The following is a 24,458-nucleotide window of genomic DNA, read 5'->3' as shown; positions in this document are numbered from 1 at the left end:
TAAGATATCCTACTATCATAGGTAGAAGTATGAAAGCATATTTCTGACTAAATAAAATAATTCTTAAAATTATTTTTATTCCAGAGGAAAATCAGAGACTGATACTAAAACTTTTTTGTTAATATTGTTAGGCACTTATTTAGTTTTTTGTATCAGTGTGGATTCTTGGTGGCAATAAAACAAAACAAAAAACAGAAAATAGGCCAATTTAAGTAAAAAAATTAAAAAATTCCCACAATATCCATCTATAACATCTGTTCAATCTGGTGTATATGTAATATTGTCAATTTCTAAATGAATTCTGTTATATTTTTATTAATTTAATAAAATCCACAAAAAAAGATTTCTATAGTAGTAATAGGCTTAATCTAGTTCTTTAGTCAACAGAAATTAAAGAGACTCCTATGTAGATATACTTTGCTAAATGAAAAATTAGCATCATCTGAGAACTAGTTAGAAATGCAAATTCTGGGGTCCCACCCAAGGTCTGCTAAATTAAGAAATTCCTGGAGCGGGACCTAGCAATCTGTATTTTTTAAGTTCTCCATATTATATTGATGCATACTAAAATTTAAAAACAGTGCTATAGAGGAATACGAGGAAGGGTAGGTAAAAGGATGGATAGTTAAAAGGGTGATAGATGGATGTGCAGCACACATTTGAAGAAGTTACCATCTATCAAGACAGTGTACAGTACCAGGCTCTGGATTTGCCTGGATCTGAGTAACCAATTTTTTGTTACACTTCACAAGTTATTTCATCTTCTGAAATTCTGCGAAATGAATTTTATAATTGTACTAACATCATAGGCTTGATTTGAAGGATAATGACTTATATCCTTAATATATAGAGAATACCTACAATGCGACAATAAAAAAGGACAAACCAATTAAAAATGGATAAAGAATTTTGATAGACATTTTTCCAAAGAAATGGAGAAAATGACCAATAAGCACATGAAAAACTGCTAAACACCTTTAGTCATTAGGGAAATGCAAATAAAAATCTCAGTGAGATCCCATTTTGTGCTTACAAGGATGGCTATAATCAAAAAGACACTAAGAAGTGTGGGTGAGGATTTGGAGAAATGGGAACCCTCATAAATTGCTCATGGGATTGTAAAATGGTGCAGTTTGGCAGTTCCTCAAAAACTTTAATATGGATTTGTCAAATGAACCAGTAATTCCATTTATAGGTTTATACCCAAGAGAACAGAAAACATATATCTACACAAAAACTTGTACATATATGTAGATAGCAGCATTATTTATAACAGCAAAAAGTAAAAACAACCAAAATGTCCATTAATTGATGATTGGATGAACAAATTATGATATAGCTATACAATGTAATACTATTTGGCCAAAAGAAAGAAGTATTGATACATGCTACAGCATAGATGAACCTTGAAAACGTTATGCTAAATGAAGTCCAGACACAAAAGGCTACATATTGTATGACTCCATTTATAGGCAATTTCAGAAATGGCAAATCCATAAAGACATAAATGTAGATTAGTTATTGGGGAATGAGGGACGGGAAGATTTTTTTGGGGGTGATGTTAGTGTTCTAAAATTAATAGGGGTGATCGTGGTACAACTCTGAATATGCTAAAAAACACTGAATTGTATAAAGTTGTATATAATTGTATGTTAATTACCTCATTTTTATCATTTAAAAAGTGTGAATTTATAAGGTACAAAGTACAAATAAATGGAAGAGACTTTGTATGTATGTGTGTGTATGTTTATATATTTTATATATATAGCATATACATATTACATTCAAAATTATTTACTAATAATATCTTAAGATGTTAAATACACATACTTCATCAAGTCTGTATTGTGGCCATGTTTGGAGAACACTTGGAAATAGTATTTACTGACCAATTGTTTAAAATCACATTGTCACAAGCAACAAGGTCTATAAATAGAAACTCTTTTGCCTAGTAATTAAATGTGACGAAGATACTATGCTTTAATGAATGAAGACTGAAGATCAGAGGAGAGTGTTGCACTTCGAAGCAAAACTAACATTGCTACAAGTTTATTTTAATATTGTGAAGCACCTCACTAACTTAATAACACTCAGAGGGAATTAAGTGGTCACCTCTCCCATGCATATGACATTTTAAAAAATACCTGTTAAGAATCCTGATAAATTGCATAACATTCCAACCCAAATTTTATAGTATAATTCTCCCAAATGTTTATCAATGCTTATTGTCAGTGAGAAGATTTTATTTAATTCTTAGAAACTTAGAATGCAGTTTTCTTTGTACAGCTATCGTCATTTATTTACTTCCATGCAAAATTCCCTTATTTATCACTAGCAACCTCAAGTGTGTATTCAGTTTTTTCCTCCTAGGCTCTACATTAGTAGGTTATTAGTAACTGGAGAGCAGTTCCATGTGTTAGCAACAAGAAAAACAACTACAGTTTCTGCCATCTTAGCATTTTATCAGTCAGTGAAAAGAACATTTTCACATAATAGTGTAGTCTTATGATCCCTATTACCAGTAATAGGGCTTTCATAGTGAATTTCCGCCATGTGGCAGTTGTTCTCCAAAGCATGCTTCTGATACTGATACTGAAAAGTTAATGGCCATGCATTATGCTGGTGAATTCTAATGCTTTTAATAAGATGGAACAAGTTAGATTCAAGCAGCAAAGTTTACCAAAAGTCAGAACTAAACTGTCTCTTATTATTTGTAAAATTTTAACCCAGAACAGAAAAATGACACATTAGTTTAAATTGGAACCAAATTTGTATTATTTACTACTTTTTTTTTTAGGAGATACCAGGGATCGAACCCCAGACCTCATACCTGGGAAGCAGGTGCTCAGCCACTCGAGCTACATCTGCTCCCCAAATTACTATTTACTTTTTTAAAAAAATTGTTTTACTTTTAATGTATTCCTTTTCAAATAAAGACATGCCCCCTTCTCTGCCTACTTACAGAAGTTATGAAAGTTCAGTATAAAGAAGTTGAAGAACATAGGAAGTTACAGGGAGAAAGTAAAATTAAAAACCGAAATTCCACTCTCATAGAAAGTAATGTTTTTATACACCTTTTCTTTTTTTTTACCTTTTTTTAAAGATTTATTTATTTATTTCTCTCCCCTCCCCCCCCAGTTGTCTGTTCTCTGTGTCTGTTTGCTGCATCTTCTTTGTCTGCTTCTGTTGTCAGCAGCATGGGAATCTGTGTTTCTTTTCGTTGCGTCATCTTGTGTCAGCTCTCCGTGTGTGTGGCGCCATTCCTGGGCAGGCTGCACTTTCTTTTGCGCTGGGCAGCTCTCCTTAGGGGGCGCACTCCTTGCGCATGGGGGACACCCTTGCGTGGCACGGCACTCCTTGCGCGCATCAGCACTGCGCATGGGCCAGCTCCACACGGGTCAAGGAGGCCAGGGTTTGAACCGCAGACCTCCCATGTGGCAGACGGACACCCTAACCACTGAGCCAAGTTCGCCACCACACCTATTCTTAATTTTATGCTTTTCTAGGTTTGTTTCTGTGTTACTGAATATATACGCATGGACATGAAACAATTAGGATGTTCATGTATGTATTATTTTACATCATCTTTGTTTTCTTAACATTATATTATAAACACATTACCATGTCATTAAATAGAAACTTTATGTTTTGCATTCTAATCTAATCAGCCATTATCAACATCAGAAATGCATGTACATATTTAAGTTTTTTTGTTTTTTTAAGTAACATTTTGATGTGTCCTTATTTTTTCCTTGGAGTTTGGACACTTAGGGTAAAGTTGTAGGTATTAAAATACAGTGTTGGGAAGTGGGTGTGGCTCAGCAATTGGGCTCCTGTCTGCCATATAGGAGATCCAGAGTTTCAATACACAGGACGTCCTGAAGAAGGTAAGCTGGACCACAGGGTGAGCTGGCCCACGCGGAGTGCCGGCCCATGCGGGGTGCCACCCCATGCAGGAATGCCGCCCGCACAGGAGTGCCGGCCAACACGGAGAGCTGATGACGCAACAGAAAGACACACAGAGGAGAGACAATAAGAGACTTAGCAAAACCAGGGAGCTGAGGTGGCACAAGAGAATGATTGCCTCTCTCCCACTCTGGAAGATCCCGGAGCCACCTAATGAGAATATAAGCAGACACAGAAGAACGTACAGTGAATGGACACAGAGAGCAGATGAGGGAGTGGGGAGAAATAAATCTTTAAAAAAAAGGAAAAAGTGGCAAAGCCTTGAAAAAATAAAGTACCAGGCTAAAAGTTATGAAATCTTTTTGTTATAAGCGTGAATCCAAGTTGACAATTTGCTTTTCATAATATTTGTTCTCGTCTTCACTTTTCATCAGCAATGTAAAGATAATTCATATATTATTCTGTACTCTTGCCAGTTTGGTTAATTTAATTTTTATTAATGTATTATGCAGGAATTGAGGGTCCATCATTAATTTAGCATTTTTTATTATGTACTCGTGCTCTATAACAGGTAGTATTCTAGGAGCTTTGGATGTAGCAGGGAACAAAATTCCTGACTTTTCTTTGATGCTGGAGGGAATCCTGTTCTGATTGAGGGTTCTCACAGGGTTCTTTCAGCAGACGTCTTATGGGGTCTTCATGGCCACATTTTTCACAGCCATGTTTTTCGGCCAGGTCGCAGATTCATCTCTTTAGTCCCTAAGCTAGCTTGCCTGAGTGGGTTAAGGAGAAGAAAACTTCTGAAGATGACCAGCAGTCAGTGAGAGTGATCCATTTGGCTAGGAAGAAGAAATACCTGTACAGAGGATTTGAGAGATAAGAATGCTATCAGATAACTTTTGCCACATAACAAATGACCCCAAATCTTATTGGCTTTAAATAACAAAGATAATTGCTCATGACAGTTGACTAGGTTTCTGGGCTTACTCATGTGTCAATAGCATGTAGAGTGAGCCCTCGCATGTTGGGGATTTGTTATCTATAAAAGGGGGCAACACTGTCATCCTCCATCAAGCTTGCCTAGCAGTAGTGAAATGTTCCCAAGGAACTGGCATGTGACCACTTCCTCTGCACTTGTTAAAGAAAGACAAAGACTAAACCAAATTCACAGATAAGAAATTGATTCTTTATTAGCATCTGTATTAGTCAGCCAAAGGGGTGCTGATGCAAAATACCAGAAATTGGTTGGTTTTCATAAAGGGTATTTATTTGGGGTAGGAGCTTACAGATAGCAGGCCTTAAAATATGTTACTTCTCTCACCAAAATCTATTTTCACGTGTTGGAGCAAGATGGCTGCAGACATCTGTGAGGGTTCAGGCTTCCTGGGTTTCTCTGGGCTCAGCTCCTGTTTTCTCCACAAGGTCAGCTGTAGACTATCAGGCGAACGGCTCTGTCTCTCTCCCTGGAGCTACAGCTTCAGCATCAAACTCCAACATCAAAACTCCAACATTAAAAACCCTTAACTCTGTGAGTTCCCACACACCAAAGGGTGGGAACTCAATGCCCTACTGGCACAAGAGGTTTACATAATTACTTAACCAAGTAAACCTGTGAATCCAATATAATCTAATATGCCCAGAGAAAAAGACCAGTTTACAAATATAATTCAATATTTCTTTTTGGAATTCACTGATAATATGAAACTTCTACCGCATCTTTTAATGGAAGAATCTTGAAAATGACATTATAAAGAGATAGGATAGAGAGAGGGAAATAATTATGGCTATTTTTTTCCAACCACCCTTGACAGAATCAGGGAAATTATTAAGAGAGAAATCAGAAGGGTAAGTGATGGTGCACCATAGGGGGTCTTTGTACTTTGTACTAATATAAATAGTAGTATTTATAAATAAATACTCTCTAGTAAATACTAATGACTTCCTCTGAGTGAGATGGGAATGTTTGTAGCACAAGAGTGATACGATCTAACTTATTAGAGTGATGCATGGAAAATGGTAAGAAAGCAAAATTCAGAATATATTTTGAAATATATTTAAATATATTTATATAATATATATTTAATATATACTTATATATATTTAAATATGTTGAAATATATTTCAAGCCTTCAGAACTTGCTGACAGATCAGTTAGGAGCACAAGAAAGAAGAAACTAGGATGACTTCAAGGATTTTGGCTGGAACAATTGGAAAAATTAACTTTTCAGTTGCTGAAGTTGAGAAGGCTATAAGAGGAACAGTGTTGGGGGAAAGAGCAGGGAATCACGGTGATACCTGTGAGCTTTAATGTTTCCTAGACATTAAGTATTGAGTAGGTTGATAAATTTTGAGTCTTGAGTTCAAGGAAGATAAAAAAACAACTTGAGAATCATCAGTATATAGTGAGCATTCAAGGCCCTGAGACCTGGTGAAATAACCCAGTAAGTGCAGACAGAGAAGAAGTCCAAAGACTTTATATTTAAATTCCTTTTCTTTGATGTCATTTCTTGTGTGTCTTTTATTTTCCTATTTGATTTTATTTCCATTTCAATAAACTATTGATATACGTTCTGTTTGAAGGAAAGTAACCCCTTGTCTTTGATATCTCCATTATTTTCCCTACTATAGTTAATAATTTTATTATAGTCGTCATCTAATGATTCTATGATTTCAAGATGACCTGTACCTAAGCTTCTATCACCTGATTGCATTCTTTAGGATCCCTATAGTAAGAGATCTTTATTAAGTGCTGGTTTAGAACAACCTAAGGTGTAGTCCTTGTCTTTTAGTGTCTGTGAGAGGAGATCCTTCAAGATAGTGATATCGAATGGGTAGAAGGAATAGAGTACTAGCAGAAATCTACGAGGATAGAAAATGAAGTATCTTGACAGAATACTGTATGTCTTTAATGCTTTTTAGTTGTTTTCTTAAGGTTTCAGTTCCTGCCACCAAAAGTTGTGTGGATTAAAAACACTATACTAGCAGAAGGTTTTTAGCTGGGCAGTTTGTTATGCTTAGCTTCGGAAATTTGAGAGGAGCAGACAGTCCCTTATTGACCATAATAGCATTTATCACTAGCTGCATTTATTGACTTACTATATTTTGCCTAAACTGAATCACACAGAACCTATTGTTAAGAGCCAGAAGAAATATTTATTTGCACAACATTTATTGAGTACAATATGCAAAGCACTGCCCTGATACGAAGCTTGACAATCACTCTAGCATCCTGTGCCATTTGTGGAGACCTGGCACCAGCAGGGTGTGCATGTATGTGCTTGGGTCCTTGGGGAATGCCAAGATCAGAGACAGATCCTGTTTCAAAGAACATGCAGTCTGATAGAACATAAAATCTACAGAAATTGCTTAAAATTAAATGGAAGTAAGAGATTTAGTGCTATAGATGTTTTATCGCGTCTTCCTTGGGAACATGAAAGCTTTTTTTCAACCGGTCCTCCCTCGGTGATATCAAGAGATGTCTTGTGAAGAATAATATTTGCATTCATGTCTAGGCATATTTTCTAAATATGTCAACCTCCCTCTTGATTATTACATGTGATTATCTTTAGCTCATTAATTGCTCTGAGCCTTTTTCAGAGGTGTCTGTGCCATCTGTGGAGCCCTTTTAGTACTAACAAGTTAGTGCCCATAGAATTGTCTGCATCTTTAGTACCAGTAGATTAGTCCTCTTGGTTACTGAAAATAACAAGAAGAGGTGTATTGATGTGATTTATGTCAACAGCAGGTATAAATGTAATCAGTGGCTTCAGAAACCATATACCATAGTCAGTTCCTATGTATAAATCAGTCCCCAAAGAGTTCTGAAAATAATCTTCCTATATAAACTGTCATTTATATCATAACATAGCTTCTCTACATCTGTGAAGTGTCATCTCCAATAAGTGCCTCTTAAGAAAACTGGTGCCATAGCAACGGGTGCCTTAGAAAAAGTGAGATGTTTTTAATTGTAGCTGAAGTGACCTCATCAAAAGGTCCTAATTACAATAGGTTTACACCCACAGGAAGGAATTAGATTTAAGAACATATTTTTCTGGGGGTACATACAGCTTCAAACTACCACACTGACCTTAAAGACGAAAATCTCTTGACTGCTTAGATGTCAGTTCCTCACACAGGTTAATAGCTGTATTGGAAGAATAATTCCTTTTATCCCTTACATCACTAATATTTTATGATCCATATGTGTATGAATTGTGTGTGTATTTGAACGGTGGGTTAGGAGATTTTAAAGAAATTTAAAAATGATTTTATTTATACAATGGGGGGAAAAGAAAAGTAATTAATAATGCATTTCAGTAAAAATGAGAGATATAAGCTATTTACCAAAGTAAGCCTAAAAAAGTCCACAAAAAGTAATAAATATGGTAGCAGGAAAACTTTGAGAAGAAAGATGTTGAAGTCAAAGTGGTCTAAAAACATAGATACTTCCATTTACTCTTAATTGTGCTTGCCTTGTTAAAAATATGGTCTCTTTCACATGTGAATATTTGTGTAATGAATATGTTTATGCAAAAAATCTCATCCAAACTAAGCTGTTTATTTATAACAAATCTTTGTCTTGGAACCTTCTCTTACCATTTAGGTTTAGGAAGACTGTTATTACTATTGTGAGCTAAGAAATAAAATTTCCAATTGAGTTTAGAATCTGAAAAGAATGCTCAAAGGGACAGGGTTAGAATTGGCTTTTTTATATTCATCTTTATTAATTTTATCCTAAATGTGCATATGAGATGTTCTCTGTCACAGACAGATTTCTAATAAACTTGATCCCCTTTGCCCTAAGTCTTTTTTTTTTTTTAAGATTTATTTATTTCTCTCCCCTTTGCCCCCGCTCCCGCCCCGGTTGTCTGTCCTCTGTATCTATTTGCTGTGTCATCTTCTCTATCTGCTTCTGTTGTTGTCAGCAGCACAGGAATCTGTTTCTTTTTGGTTGTGTCATCTTGTTGTGTCAGCTCTCCGTGTGTGCGGTGCCATTCCTGGGCAGGCTGCACTTTCTTTCACACTGGGCAGCTCTCCTTATGGGGCGCACTCCTTGCGCCTGGGGCTCCCTTACGCGGGTGGATACCCCTGCGTGGCAGGGCACTCCTTGCATGCATCAGCACTGCGCATGGGCCAGCTGCACACGGGTCAAGGAGGCCCGGGGTTTGAACCGCGGACCTCCCATGTGGTAGACGGACGCCCTAACCACTGGGCCAAGTCCGCCTCCTGCCCTAAGTCTTAATCCATGGTCGATACAATGAGGTGTAGGTCAGTTATCCTACACTAGTAATTTTATACTCCATAGATGAGGTATGAGATAAGAGGAAATATGATTTTTTTCCTCTGCTTTTTAAGGAAAAGGTGGCAGTTTTCCCCCTGCCCTCCTGAAAAGGTTTTCTTAGAAACCTACTGGGCCTGAATCCTAAACCCAATCCTTTGATGTGTCAATAAAAATCCTCCAGCAGCCAGATAGCCCCTTGTGTCTTGGCTTTCATGACCTAGAGATGTCTCTAAGTTCTTGGGACTTCTTCCCTTTTGAAATGTAATACCTAGGAAGCTAACAGTCTCCCTTTACTTTGGTCCATTGTGTAACAGATTGGCCCTATTGGGAAAATATAACAGAGGTTTTATTATTCTTTTTAATCAGAACAATTAACTAGACAAATGGCAATAGATGTAATTCTCATGATATATGAAGGATGACATATTTCTGGGGGAAGTAAAAGCAAATATTTCTTATCATATTTCTGAGTCTCAGAAGGGTAGGGCTTTTTGCAGAAACACTGAGAAATCCAGGGAAGTTTTATATCTCCACAGTTAGGTATTTTAAGTGGAAAGAAATTCTACCAGGTCATGTAGATATTTTATGTAAAAATAGTAATATCGTACATATATGGAGTAAGGTGAGCTTTTTGAAATGAGTTCCAGAAAACATAAACAGAAGAGAAGAGATTAGAAAGGTCCACATTTGAGAATCCCTCCTTATAGTTAGTAACCATGATCTTCATTGTTTTTCAAACCTATCTAGAAGACTTCCTATTTGTAGAAATAGGTCGGTAGGATTTTGAGAAATTGTCTTTGAATTGACTTCTGCTATTTACAGAATGCCAAATTCTAATGATCATTTGCTCTATCAAATCTGTTAAAAGGTCTGAACTTGCGTGAGGGCACAAGTAAAGTTTTGTATATATGTGGAAGGTAATATGTCCAAGATGATGAGCTTTCCCTTAGGGTCTTTATCTCAGAAGATAAACTATTTTAGCATATTTGAAAATATATGACATGTTTTTTGGGTGATTTCCCTTCAGTCATACTACATTGAAATCAAGTATAAATAATAAGATGTCCCATATGCTCTAAAAAGCAACTCATGTTTTCTTTCTCCTTAGAACATTAGTTCTTGTTCTGAGTTTTATAATTTTTAAATTTATGATCACAGTTTTAAAGTTTAACAAATATATAGTCTTAATTAGTTGACTTACTTGAAATTATTTCTTTCAGCTTTTTGCCCGAATTCATCAATGGAGATTTTGATTCCATTAGGCCTGAAGTCAAAGAATACTACACTAGTAAGGTAAATCATAAGCACTTTTATATTCAAGAACTTTCTCATATGATTGTTTTTCCTGTGTTCTTTCTGGTTTCTTGATGTATAGTTAGGTATTGAGAAACCAATTTTTCATAGTGTTTTTTTTTAGTAAAAATTGTAATATATGTTGTATTAGTTAGCTGAAAGGGGTGCTAATGCAAAGTACCAGAAATCTGTTGGTTTTTATAAAGGTTATTTATTTGGGGTAGAAGCGTACAGTCACAAGGCCCTAAAGAGTCCAACTCAAGGTACCATAAGAGATACTTTCTCACCGACAATCATTTGCCACATGTTGATGCAAAGTGGCGGGTGACATCTGTGAGGGTTCAACCTTCCTTCTGCTTCTTAGGGCTCCTTGGTCCCAGCTTCTTCCAGTCTCAGAAGCAGGCTGGCATAAGGTATAGAACTTCTCAGCTTCTCTATTCTCTTCAGCCGCAAACTATCAGGCTCATCCCTCTTCCCAGTACCTCTACTGTGTCTGTAGAGCTGTCTCTTTTCCTCTCTGTTCTTCTCTGTGTGTGCTCTTCTCTGTGTATCTACTTCTGTGTGAGAGTCTGTTTTATTACCCCACTAAGGGGGCAGGGACCCAACCCTGCATATCCTAATGATGTGGTTGAATCAAAGCTGTAATCTTAACATAATTTAATCAAAGACACCTCAGGTGAATCTAATACAATCAAGAGAACAGAAAATATCCTTTTTTTGGAATTCATAAATAATATCAAACTTCTACACATGTTCAAAATGGAAATTTAGATGGCAAGGGAATGCACAATCTTAGAAATTCCATCACCCTCAGATAAACATTAATAAGTCCTTTTTCTAATCATGCATTATTTTAAATGATCTTATATTTCATTGTACATTGCCCACATCCTTAGTAGTTATTGTATATTTTTCTTAGCTAATTTCATAATTTAAATTCTTTTTAATAAATGTAGTATATTTTACTTGACTGATTCCCAATCGATATACATTTAAGGTGTTAAAATTTTTTTTCCTTTGTAAACTACTGAAACATTTTTGAAAATTAATATTTGTAAAAGTGCATAGTTGTCTGATCCTTAGTTTTTTCCTTAATATTTAATTTTCTTGAGACTATATCTGTTCTGAATAAAACTATTCATTGCAACTTCAAATTAATAATAATAACCTACAGGTTATTAAGGTGTTCATATTTTACTATTGTTATGCAAATTTTCCAGAAATCTTTATGGCTTTAGGATATATAAATCATCTAATTGAGACATGACAGGAATGTATTAGAGTAATTAATACTTAATGTATTAGTGGCTTTAGAAGACAGAGTTTTTACAACAATCAGCAATTCTTTGAGCTACAACCCTATCATTTTCATTATTCTAAATTAGTACCAGCAAATAATATTTTAAAACTAAAATCACAAAATTTAAAAATCCTTATAAGGCTTTTGGAGAGAAGAGATGAATTTTAAAAAAATGAGGAAGGTTTTTTTTAAAGGAAGGAAGGAAAGGAGGAAAAAAAGGGGAGGGAAAAAAAACCCCAAATAATAGTACTGTTTTGACTGTTATGATATGAAAAGTCTGGTTCTGGTATTTAGTGCAATTCTGGGTACATTCCATCTGCCCACCAACTGACTGATCACATTTTCATCAGCAAAGAGTGTTCCCAAGTCAGTGTTTGATATTCATGCTTAATTACTTTAACATTGGCAAATTCCTACTTATTCCCCATAGTCTCACTTCTCATTAACTCCATATCTCAACCTTGTTTGGATGGAAAGACCTCAGTCTTGCTTACATCACAGAGTTTTACAAATGTATAGCTATTAATCATATTTTCGGGAGCCTAAGAAACAGCGGGAGAGGCAGGAACAAGCAAATTTAGAAACAAATTGAAGATCTGGCCAGATGTCACTCCTTTCCTCTTCTTCTTAATATTCCTGGCTTGCCAACACTGGAAGCGCCAATTGAATAATCCCTGTCCAGAATGGGGAAAACAACAAGTCAAGGCTAAGGGGGAGCCAGCTTTTAAATTTTCGAATGTAGTGAAGTAGGTGTCAGAGATAAAGAAACTTTTTCTCTTACATAACAAAAGCTAATTTATAGAATAAACTGAGATTTAGTTGAATCTAATTCTTAAATTACATAATTCTAAGTGGGAGTATAGTGCAATCCAGTTTTTTTCATGTAGAAAACGTGAACTCACTGATTTCGAACTCAGAGTTTGTTCCCAAACAGCACAGGTAATATGCTTTGTATAGCAAGTTTTAATAATGATAATGACAAGTTAATGCAGCATTACATACAATTCATATAAGCTGTTATAGCAGACTATAAACTGCTCTTTTACAAATAAAAGGAAGTTAATGCCACCTAAAAGACACTTAACCCACCCCCGAAACCTGGTGTGGGTTTTCAGTGAAACCAAAACTGGGAGTCTGGTGAAGATATAAAATAAACAAGACATTGAAAACGCTAAAGGCATATTAAAATCTTAAAACCATAAAGTGGATTGTGTAGCTAATGTTTATTCATATAGAAAAACCAGTTGACTTTTTTTTTGACAGAAATTTATTTAACTCTCTAGATTTACATAACTATGCAGAATTTTAAATTGGTTTGCTAAATATATAACATACTTGATGTGTAAGCATATAAACAGAATATCTCATCTTTCAAATCATCTGTATTGGTTGTCTATTGTAACAAATTATTCTAAAATGTAGCAATTTAGAACCACAACAATTATCCCACACAGGTTCTCAAGGTAAAGAAGATGAGAACAGATTAACGAGGTGGTGCTGGCTGGAGGTGTTTTACCAGGTTATAATCCAGGCTTCTGTCTTCCTAAGACTCAATTGGAGCTAGAGAGTTCTCTTCCGCGTCCCTCAGGTGTTTGTTGACAGGCTCAGTTTCTCACTGGTTATATTGTTTGGAGATTTCAGTTCCTCCCACATGTGCCTTTTCATAAGTTGCTCATTCTATGGCAGCTGCTTCCCTGGAAGAGAAGAAAGGAAGAGAGGGGAACAGAGAGAGAAATTGATGTGTTGTGAATTTTTTCTAAGGATTTTCTATTATAGAGTTTTAGAGGAGTCAGCATAATATAACCTAATAGGTTTATGTGTATTAAAAATAAAACTCATTAACCTCCATTAGTTAAATTATCGGCAAACAGTAAATTAAGTATCAGGGATGACAGTCTAATGGCTTTTTCATTGGTCTTTGGAAATTAGGCTGATTATTGGCACCCATTGCCTCCTAATAATTTCTTTTAGTTGTCATTAAGCACTGACACTGCTTGTTGTGCTACAGGAAAGCTTTGAATGCTTTTATATTTTTAAATGTTAAAAAAAATTTAAAAAGGAATATTCCATGACAAATGAAAAGTATATGAAATTCAAGTTTGTTTTATTGGAACAGAGCCTTTTTTATTCACTCACTATGTTAGACAGAAGCTTAGGTCCTAAACACAAAATAGATTTTCTTTCTACTATATCAATCAGTGGCTTTTTTCACTGCTTCATTTTTTCTTTCTTTTTCTCTAAAATACTCTTACTTTTAATAAAACAACCAAAGAGCATATATCCGCATAGGTAATATTTGGTTCTGAAATATCTTTTCTAATACAATAAAACAGACCATTTACTATCTCATGTAGCCACACTTACTGAGTTCAAGGCGAATACTGGTGATAACAAATATGTGCATCCAATGATTGAGTGAAGTCCTTTTCAGAACCTGTAATTAGTTCATGCTCTTCTTGACAATAGCTAAGTTTGTCTGGAATTTTTTTTTTAATATCATTGTTACAAATTATTCACTTATCAGATAAAAATTCCAATAACAATAAATCTGCTTTAGTCAGCAATTATACTCTCCCCTTATTTTTGTTCATCCCTCAATCTTGAGGAATTTGGGACGATGTCCACCCTGACTGCTTCAGGCTGAGAAGGGACATAGAGCCATGGAATTGTTTTGCTTGCAGTTGAAGATACTCCTTGTTTCAGGACAGGGCTGGCCCATCATCATCATTCAGGCCTGAAGAACCGGAGAATGGGAGTTGACCTCTTACCTGCTGGGTGTTAGGGTTCCACCAGCTTTCTTCTTGGCCCTTTTTTCCTTGCCAGTGCATGCTCACTTCCATTCTTAACCACCAAGAAGAATATCATACCATCTTTTTTTCATTTAACTTTTAAAATGTATTTATATTTACTGTTTAAAGATGTACATAGTGCTGAAATGCTTCTTGAGAAAGCATTTCCCTTCCCATTTATGTCTTCCAAAGGGAAATTTGTTTATTTTTTTATCTGATACTTTTTGATATCACCTCCATGTATTTAAATGTCATTCTAACATTGGTGTTTATTTTTTCTTTAATTTTAAGCACTATCTATGATCTGCTGCCTATGACCCCTGTACCCTGCTACACCCTGTTGTCTGTACTACACATGTATTCTTTCTAGTCCTCTCTTTTATCCCAATTAATTAGAATTTTGATATGTTAAATATTCAGTGTTTCCATTATGAAGCTGAGCCATGTAGAATACTATGGGTAATAAGGATATAACCCTATCTAATGAGGATAATTCTGATTGCTTTATATAAACTCATTTAATCCATATGCAAACATATAAAGTAGATACTATGATTTTCTGCATTTTACAGAATAGGAGACTGAAATGACAGAACTTAGGTAAGTTTGCCTAAGGTGACAACCATTGTAAGTAGCACAGCCTGGATCTGAACCTATGAAAAAAAGAGAGTTATATTAATTGTAGGATAATAGCTATCTTAATTAATAGACCTTATTAATCTTTGACAGATACCTACTAAAGGATATATCCCGCTAATCTGTGCTTTTAACCATATGGTATACTTTTCCTCCATTTCATTTCCTACAGAACAGATTGATTTTGCTGTAGATAAAAAAATAATCATTTTGTTTGGTTGCTATCATTCATCCCACTCCCAATGCTGACAGTTACCAAAGTCTCCTCAATATGTTCAGACTTTGAAATAAAAATTGCTTAGTTTCTTAAGATTACCATAGCAAAGTATCAGAAAGTAGGTGCGTTAAAACAGAAATGTATTATTTCATAGTTCTATAGTTTAAAAGTCTGAATCCTCTGAAGAACGAAGCCAGTCACCTGGAAAGCCAATTTCTGCCTCATTAATCTAATTTCCATAAGAACAGAGACTATCATCAGAGCTGAGCTGAGACAGAGATGGATCTATAGGCCTGCCTCAGGATTGGTTGCCATGTGGAACAGGAAGCATAAGAGAGCTCAGTCCCTGCACATCAGTGAGAAGAGGGAGTGAGGGGCAGCCTTTGTCCTGTACGCCTAGAGTGTGGTCTAGTTCTTGGCAGACCTCTCACCTATCTGATAAATTTGAGAATGAATAAATTAGGGATGAATAGAAGACTGACTTCCATCAAAACAATTACTGGATAGTGGCAAAAGATTGCTAGGAATTTCTCAATATGTGGAGAGGAAGAAAAGGAACCTTTCTCTTTCTCTGACACATACACTCCCAAACCACCTCACCCCCCACCTCCAAACAACACAGACACTCACATGTTCTTTGTATTTTATATGGAAGCAGTTGTATTTAATAAAGCAGTAAACACACAGTACATCCCTAAAAATAGTTGATCAGGCTCTAGCAATCCATCTATAATTAAATTGATATGTGTCTTTCCCTCATTTTGTGTTATGGAATGAGAAAGACTTGACAAGGAAGACACTTGATTGTACACACTGGAAGATAATTTTAAAAGTAGTTCTAACTTGTCCAATTTTTTTTCCTGTTTTTCCTTTTTTTGCCTGTATGTCTTGGAAGGGGTGGAATGGGGATTGATGGGGACCATGAGGATTATGGTTTTAGGTTAAAACAAAATCAGAATAACATTGATATTGACTCATGTAGTCAATCCAAGTCTTTTCCTTTTTAATTCTAGTATAATGAAAGATTAATAATGTGATATTAAATAAATATTTAAATAAAATGTAATAGTAAAATAAAAATCCAGCTTGAAAAAGTAGTATATTCATAACTCATTATTAAAATTTAACTATTTGAATTTCTGTAGTGACAAAAATACAGAAGAAAAAGTATAATATGAGATTAGAGTCACCTTCTGACTCATAAAATAAAACTTTGTTTCCTTAAAGAAATACATTTCAGGCAACTGAGAAAAATCAAAGAAAATAAATAGTTGAAATGAATGTTTCCACTCAACCCCCTGGCATCTTAAGTCTAGTTTAACATGTTTTATAGTGTTGTATGCTTTGGGAAAATATGTGTATATTTTTAGCAGCTAATATTAGAAACTCTTCATTAGAAAATGATATGTTTCTTTTTTTTTTTTACTTTTTTTTATTTTTTTATTTTTTTATATTTTTTTATTGACTTTGTAATAATATTACATTAAAAATATATATGTGAGGTCCCATTCAACTCCACCCCCCCCACCCCCCTCTCCCCCCCCAACAACACTCGTTCCCATCGTCATGACATATCCATCGGATTTGGTAAGTACATCTTTGGGCACCTCTGCACCTCATAGACAATGGTCCACATCATGGTCCATACTCGCCTCCATTCCATCCAGTGGGCCCTGTGAGGATTTACAATGTCCGGTGATTACCTCTGAGGTACCATCCAGGGCAGCTCCATGACCCAAAGACGCCTCCACCTCTCATCTCTTCCTGCCTTTCCCCACACCCATCGTCCACCATGTCCACTTTTCCCAATCCAATGCCACCTCTTCTTTGTGGACATTGGATTGGTAGTGTCCATTGCACCTCTATGTCAAGAGGAGGCTCAGATTCCACATGGATGCTGGATGCAATCCTCCCATTTTCGGTTGTAATCACTCTAGGCTCCATGGTGTGGTGATTGTCCTTCTTCAACTCCATCTTAGCTGAGTGTGGTAAGTCCAATAAATCAGATTGTAGGTGCTGGAGTCTGTTGAGGCTCAGGACCTGGTTATCACATTGTCGGTCCAGAGATTCAAATCCCCTAAATCTATCTTAAACCCTAACGTTAACTGCACCTCTAGCACATTAGCATGAAAGTCTTATGAAGGGAGATCCCATCTGAGTCCAGATTCCTCACACATAAACACCATTTCCAAAGAGGGGCCATCTGCCCTGGTAGTCAACCCCATCGGCCATGACCATAACTCTCATGGGTCTCTTTAGCCTTCATAGGAACCAATATCTGGGGGTTGTATCTGCTTTATCTGTCTCTCTGACTCTGCTCAGTTGTGCATGAGGGCAATCCTTCTGCCAGCCTCCAGACTCTTTTTTAGAAACTCGTAGCCATATAAACTCATTTCTCCTTTCCATTTCCCCCTTACTTTAGGTCAAACAGCATTTTAAAGTCATGTTATTTTATGTAGACATGGATATTCTGCTGATCCGCATTGAATCTTCCATATAAGGTCCTTTTCCAGTTGCATCATCAGTTGGTATTTGATAGTGGTCCCTCGTTGCCAGGGAGGCTCATCCCCGGGTGTCATGTCCCACGCTGGAGGGAAGGCATTGCATTTACATGCTGAGTTTGGCTTCGAGACTGGCCACATTTGAGTAACATGAAGGCTGACAGGAGGAAATTCCCAGGCACAATGTTGCTCTATGCCTTGTTCTTATTTTAGGTTTATCAGCTCACAAACATAATCATTAGCATCAGGGGCTCACTGTTGAACCCTCACTCCCTCCCGGTCCCCTCCGCTGTACCTGGGAGACTGTCGCTGTTCCCCTGGGGACCACGACAGAGCACCACTGGCCAGAAACCCAGTACCCCCCCTGCTGTGGTTTTTAATTGTTGCCACTATGAGTATATCCAATCATTGCCATGCACCCTGGACATATGTTCTGTACAGCTCCCTGTCAGCCATATATCACTTGTCATTGGTATCCCATACCAGTATCTCTCCATTGCCATTGTTGAAATAATTGGCCAAATCTCATAACTTTTAATATCTTCTAGGTCCTTGGATAGTGAAATTCTTCATAGTGATCTAGTTATTACTCCATGAAATTGTATATTATTATGTACCTTATAGCATTTCTACATTGTTCTTTGTCTGCAGGATCTTAGTCATTTCTCATCTTTATGTATGTCTCCTCTCTTATCTCTTTAAAACGGTGAAAACATCTTTACCTAGTCATAGGCCTAGTTATTGCAAATAGGATAATAGTTTGTTTTGTAGGCTTCTATCCTAAGTGCTGCCTTTTGAAAGCTGCTATTTCCACTTCTGGTGAATTCATTCTAATCCAACAATTAAAATCATTTAATCAAAAAATCTGTGGGTATATGTGTGACACTTCAGTCGGTGCTTGTGGAAATTCTTGGTTTAGATGCAATCTGAATTTTTCAGTGTTGGTACTATCTCTCCTAATTTAGCTTTTCTTATGTGTCCGTCTCAAGTGGTAGGTAAAGTAGGACATTACTGAAGCTTTGCTCATGTTTCAGGTAGCCTTTTTTGTATCATTCTTGTCAAACTAACTCTAGAGATATTTGATATTTTTTCTATAAAATATCTAGGAATTTGTTCCCACTTAATGAGAGTAAAGAAATAGGATTTCTAGTCCTAGAATTGCTGCTAATTACTACCTAGTTGTCCATTTATCAGCAAGTCAATTTACATCTCTGTTTTTATTTTTTTTTAACTGCAAAATGAAGCAGTGGGACCGAATAGGAGGTACTCTTTATCTGTAAATTTTCCTGTGAATCTATGTGGATTCTGTGATGATTGTTGATTTCAGGTTGATTTACCTTTTGATATTGGCAGATTGAAATATTACCATGTACTTTGTTTTTTTTGAGTGGTTTCCACAAAAGTGAATTCAGCAGTTGATGCGCATGCGCACTTCATTCACATTCCAGTCACATCTTCAATAACAAAAGTATTCTAACACTACGGAACTGATGAAGAATACTAGCGTCAATGGCAGCTTGTAAGCACTAGACGCACATAAGTTACACCAGAATGGGTAAATAGTGCCCAAGTAAAACTCTGTTGTTAAAGCTGGAACAAGTTTATGTCCCTTCAAGTTCAAGCACAGGGATACAAGGCTTTCAGAGCCCAGTCTATTTGACTGTGTTTGAAATATGTGATCTTTCTCCCAACTTGTGGTCTTAAACTTTTGTTTCACAAAATCCAAAAGAAATTAGAACAGTAGAGGTTATATTAAATAAGGGTAACATACAATGCTTTAATTAGGATGAAATGAGAAAAATCCAAAACATTAAATCTGTAAAACTTGTTGGAACTAGCATTATACTAGGAGTTTAGATAATACATACAATTATTTTCAAGTAGATTACTTTATGTTGTTCTAACATGTCCTTTTCATCAGTGTACTGTTAAACTAATCAAAACTTGTATATTCCCTGACAAGAGGAGCACACACCACTACGTGCAAAGCTGTCAGTCTCAAATGTCTCAGTGCCTGAAAGGAAACAAAAAGCCAAGGAACATATTAAGGAGAAATATTGGGGATTAGCAGGTTCATGCCGTTCAGCCTTTTTACGCAGCTAGTCAGCTTGCTGTGTGTCTGAGGACGGTCCTGTGGAGTGGGAATGTGGTCACCAGTGACCTCGGTCTTATCTGAACAGCAGTAGGAAGTTGCTTTTTCTTTATTTTTGCTTTAGCTATGTTATAATCCCTAAAATCAAACTATGTTTGTCCTTCCTGTAATCATTTTCGTAAGAAATATGAACCTCCAGGATTTTGTCCCAGATGAGGATACCTTACTTTTAGATTTGCTTCTTCAGCTTTCTCTGCACTAGTAACTTTGTCTTCCGTTTCCTTCCTCTGCTCCACGGAGGCGGCCTCAGGGATTTGCGTGATGGTAGCGCGCCCTCTTCCTAAGGCCGCTTCCCTGCTTGCTTTCTTTTTCATTCTTCTTTATCAAAGATTTATTTAGCCATAATTGCACGTAACAAGTGTCGCAGAAGTTGTAGGACATCTATTGTACGGCTGTTTCTATTTGCATTTTATTTCTTTCCTTTTTTGTAAGTTATTTTATTCTATTTTCAGCATTTCAAAAAGGAAGACAATTTTCCATTGCCATATATGTTAACGTGTGTGCATTCAGTCAGCATTAATTTTAATTTGCTCTCCTTTAGAAGCAAGATGCTAGGCTGTGCTACCCCTGTGGTAGTATATTTTTGTTTGTTTTCTTAGGAGGTACAAGGGAGTGAATCCCATATTCTGGAATATGGGAAGCAGGCGTTCAATCACTGAGCTACATCTGCTCCCTGGCGGTATATTTATTTACACCTCAAGAATAGTTTCAAGTACTTACTGAATACATACTATGTGTTCATGCTGCCAGCCACTAGTAGCAATCAGAATCATTAATGAAACATAGTTTCTGTCCTTAGGGAAGCTTTCAATCTATTGGTTTTTGGTTTTTTGTCAATCTAATCTCTTCAGTCTTGATAATATTCCTGCATGATCTGTTATATGCTTATATCTTATTTTCTTTTTAGTATCATTGGCCTGTGATGAGTCAAATTTTTATGACCTTGCTTGGTGATTACTGTAAATTTCAATGTTCTTTTAGGGTCAGGAAAATATACTTCAACGATCTTGTAAATATGACATATACCTCTTTTAGAACATAATCTATTTTTGAATGCCTGGAAAGTAATTTTTTTCATTGGTCACTATATTGTAGAACAGACATAAATGAATAAAGCACACTTTGAGCTTGACACCCATAGAGGGACCTTGAAGTAAAAGAACCTTTAAATCTACTGAGAATGATTCTTACAATAAATTAAGAGGCAGTATAGGTGTTTTGTATCCTTGAAAACTCTTTGACTGGCAACTTTATGTACTATATTATATTTAGGTTCCCCTTACTCAGCTGTTTGTCAGAAACCAGAATTGTTTTATTTGTGAATTAAGAAGTTTTAACTCCCATAATGCTGTGGTGTTACATACCTTTGCCTCTGTAAAACATGATATGAAAAGGCATCAATTTAAACATATGGTTTCTTTTGCAATCTAAGTTTACTGGTGCCAACAAGCTGGTTCTTTTGTAGATTTATATTTATAAATATATTTCACTGTTTTCCACTAGGTAAGGTATCTGTTGTGGAGAAGGAAGGGAACTTATAAATTTACTTCATGACAAAGGATAATCCAAAAGACATATTTACACAGCCTTCATGCTTCTTTTCACATAGGATGGGAGGAGGATATGTGGCAGAGGTTCTGTGAAGGAATGCTATAGTATGGCTAACTTGATTTTCCTTAAAGTTTTTTCATTAGTTAAGTAAGTGTTAATATTTTTCCATTCATGTAAATATGCATATAATGTCTGCTTCAAACTTCTTTAGAAATAGCATCATTTTAATTTCATGTAATTTCACTGTCAATATAATTTATAATATTTATACCAAAGTCCTTATGTTAATATTAAATATAATTGCATCAGTGATTTTTAAAGATCATTAAACTGCTATGCTCTGTACTTTTCTTGGGTTAAATGATTCTCTTAGTCAACCCATTATTGTAACATTCCAATTCCTTTCTTGAGATGTCCTGTTATGTAAAATATTTAAAAAGATAATGACAGTGATTCTAATGATTACTTATTCTTACCTTTTTTTCCCCAATACATAGGGATGTGAGCTGATTTCAACTCCTGATCAAAACTATACTGATTTTACTAAGTGCCTTCTAGAGCTCCAAAAGAAGATAGAAGAAAAAAACCTTGAGGTAAGATATAAACATATTTGGTGGTTAAAAAGTTTTACTATTATCAAGGATGTGGAAGATCATATTTTACTCATTTGAAATATTTATTATTATCAAACTTTTTTTTTAATATGGAGTAAATCTGGCTCATCTGCCAAAACACTTAATCAAAGGTAACAAATTCTAATACCTTCTGTTATTAGGTTACAAAATGAGTGAACTGTACTATGTGTAAGATAAAACAGGAGAGCCCACTCTTGGCTTAGCTACTTTTCAGTTGTGCTGCGATGCAGAACTGAATGTGTACATGTGTGCTTAAATATTGGTGAGCAAAGCAAACAAATATGGCCTAGATTTGGCCCTTGGATCTTTATTGCAAACTCTTATGTAAACAAAATGTCATCATCTTATATTTTTAAAGCAGAGAAGAATCCATTACTTTCCATTTATGTATTCTGTTAAGGTATTCAGTTATGATTTTCATCTAGCACCCAAATGTTTAATTACATTACTTAATATACTCTATAGTTTATTTTTTAAGTACTTGTTGAAATGGTACTACACAATTAGAAAAAAAATTAAAATTAAACCTGAAACACTTTTTTCTGGTAGAGGCACTACATTAATTATGATCAAATGTATAATTTTAAACTAGAGAAAGTAGGGAAATGGCTTTGTACCTTAGAAAGCTTTAGAAAGTACAAGAAACAGGAAATGCATTTCCACCTGATCTCAAAAATGATGTGATCTTGGGCAGTCTTTAGACACAGCTCTATCACATTTCATGCACTGTTTTTCTGATTATCTTGTCTCTACCTGTAGGCTTAGTCTTCATACAAGTGAATCTCCAAAGGCTACCTGCAGCAACTTTTTACCCCTCCACATTAAAAGAGGGACAAAAGGAGAAGTCATCTCTCTGTTAGTCTACTCTAGGTTTTGGTAAACTAGGATGAAAATATCCTAATTGACTTGAGCCAAGACTGTTTTCAATCTATATGGCTCATATATTCAAACTACAAAGCTAAGACACAGAATTGGCAAGGGGGATATGTATTAGAGATGCAGCCCCAGCAAAAGTTTATCAAAGATTTATTCTAGCATATATTTACTAAGTCAAGGTAGTATATTCTCCCTTTGAAGAAAAGCCTTGTTAGCTCTTATAATTGGCAAGTAACTCAGTCTTCAAACTCAACAAAAATAATTTAGTGAAACTTTTCACATCTCTCTGATACCTTTGTTGAGCTATACCAAATGTGTTGTGCTATATCCAGCAATAAATTACTAAAATCAAATATTTTTTTCATGAGAACAGAAATCAGCCAATTGAGAGTTATTTACTTCATCCAGCTATAACTGGTTTTGAGTTTCTTAGGAGAAAAATTGTAAATATTCAAACTGTATTTCAATTTTCCCAGCACCTCTACTGAAATGATTAAAAGCTGAAAATGCTATTATGTGACTGTCATTTCCTGTAATTGATAATAGCTACAATACAGTAGAACCTCAAAACAAATAACCTCTAACTCAAGACCCAAGATCCAGAGAAATCTTCATTCCATGGGGAGGAGTTTAGGTAGGTGTGGATGATCTATGAAACAGATCTGAAAGATCTTGTCTATCCAGTGGATTGGACATGGTATATTAGAAGACTCCTACATTGGGTGTCCATTGTGCTTAGTCACAGGCTGCCCAGGAGGAAAGTGATGGCTCAGAGGCTGTCCTGGAAGAGTGTGGATACAATTGAATGCTGTTGTGGATCCTGAAGGGTTGCTGCTGGGGGGTGACAATTAACTATCCTCCTCATAGCCGAACAGCAAGTTCTTTCTTGGAATGGTGCATCTCCATGGCTGCTGCAGGATCCCCTGCACACATTTGGGGCCCAACTCATTCTTCACTCTCATCTGGCACCACTCCAATCTCATGGGACATCTTGTTCCTAAAATATGCCTTGTTCCTCCTCTCTCCTCCCTTCAGTTGTTTTTGCACATTTTGTCACCTCTGCCTAAAATAACTTCCCAGAGCCATGCATGCCAGAGAATATATGACTTCCTTAGGGAAGACTTTCCCAAATCACAAATTTAGGTTTGGTTCTGCTGCTCTGCATTTCCCGCCTACACTTTATTTCTCCTTTAGGACACTCTGGGTAGTTTTAATCATTTTGTTAATTATTCTAGTTGTTTGCTTGATTGTACAGCTTGGCTGTATAGCCCATGAAGCTATGACCAGTTTAGTCTTGTTTACCACTTAATAGCAGTTCTTT

The 24,458-nt window shown here is 35.9% G+C and overlaps 1 protein-coding gene across 4 annotated transcripts in view; it reads left to right on the top strand.

Annotated features, from left to right (window-relative positions):
* TPK1 (thiamin pyrophosphokinase 1) overlaps positions 1-24,458 on the top strand; it is a 293,158-nt gene that overhangs the window by 154,351 nt on the left and 114,349 nt on the right. For all 4 annotated transcript variants that reach the window (XM_004461903.4, XM_058297511.2, XM_058297512.2 and 1 more), the window contains exons 5-6: positions 10,408-10,480; positions 22,124-22,219. In XM_004461903.4, the coding sequence (XP_004461960.1) occupies positions 10,408-10,480; positions 22,124-22,219 (169 nt within the window). The remainder of the gene's footprint in view (positions 1-10,407; positions 10,481-22,123; positions 22,220-24,458) is intronic.

The sequence above is a fragment of the Dasypus novemcinctus genome, chromosome 5, assembly GCF_030445035.2.
Source record: "Dasypus novemcinctus isolate mDasNov1 chromosome 5, mDasNov1.1.hap2, whole genome shotgun sequence".
Taxonomy (NCBI): domain Eukaryota; kingdom Metazoa; phylum Chordata; class Mammalia; order Cingulata; family Dasypodidae; genus Dasypus; species Dasypus novemcinctus.
The sequence above is the reverse complement of the archived record's forward strand: the minus strand, read 5'-3'. Positions and strand labels throughout refer to the sequence as shown.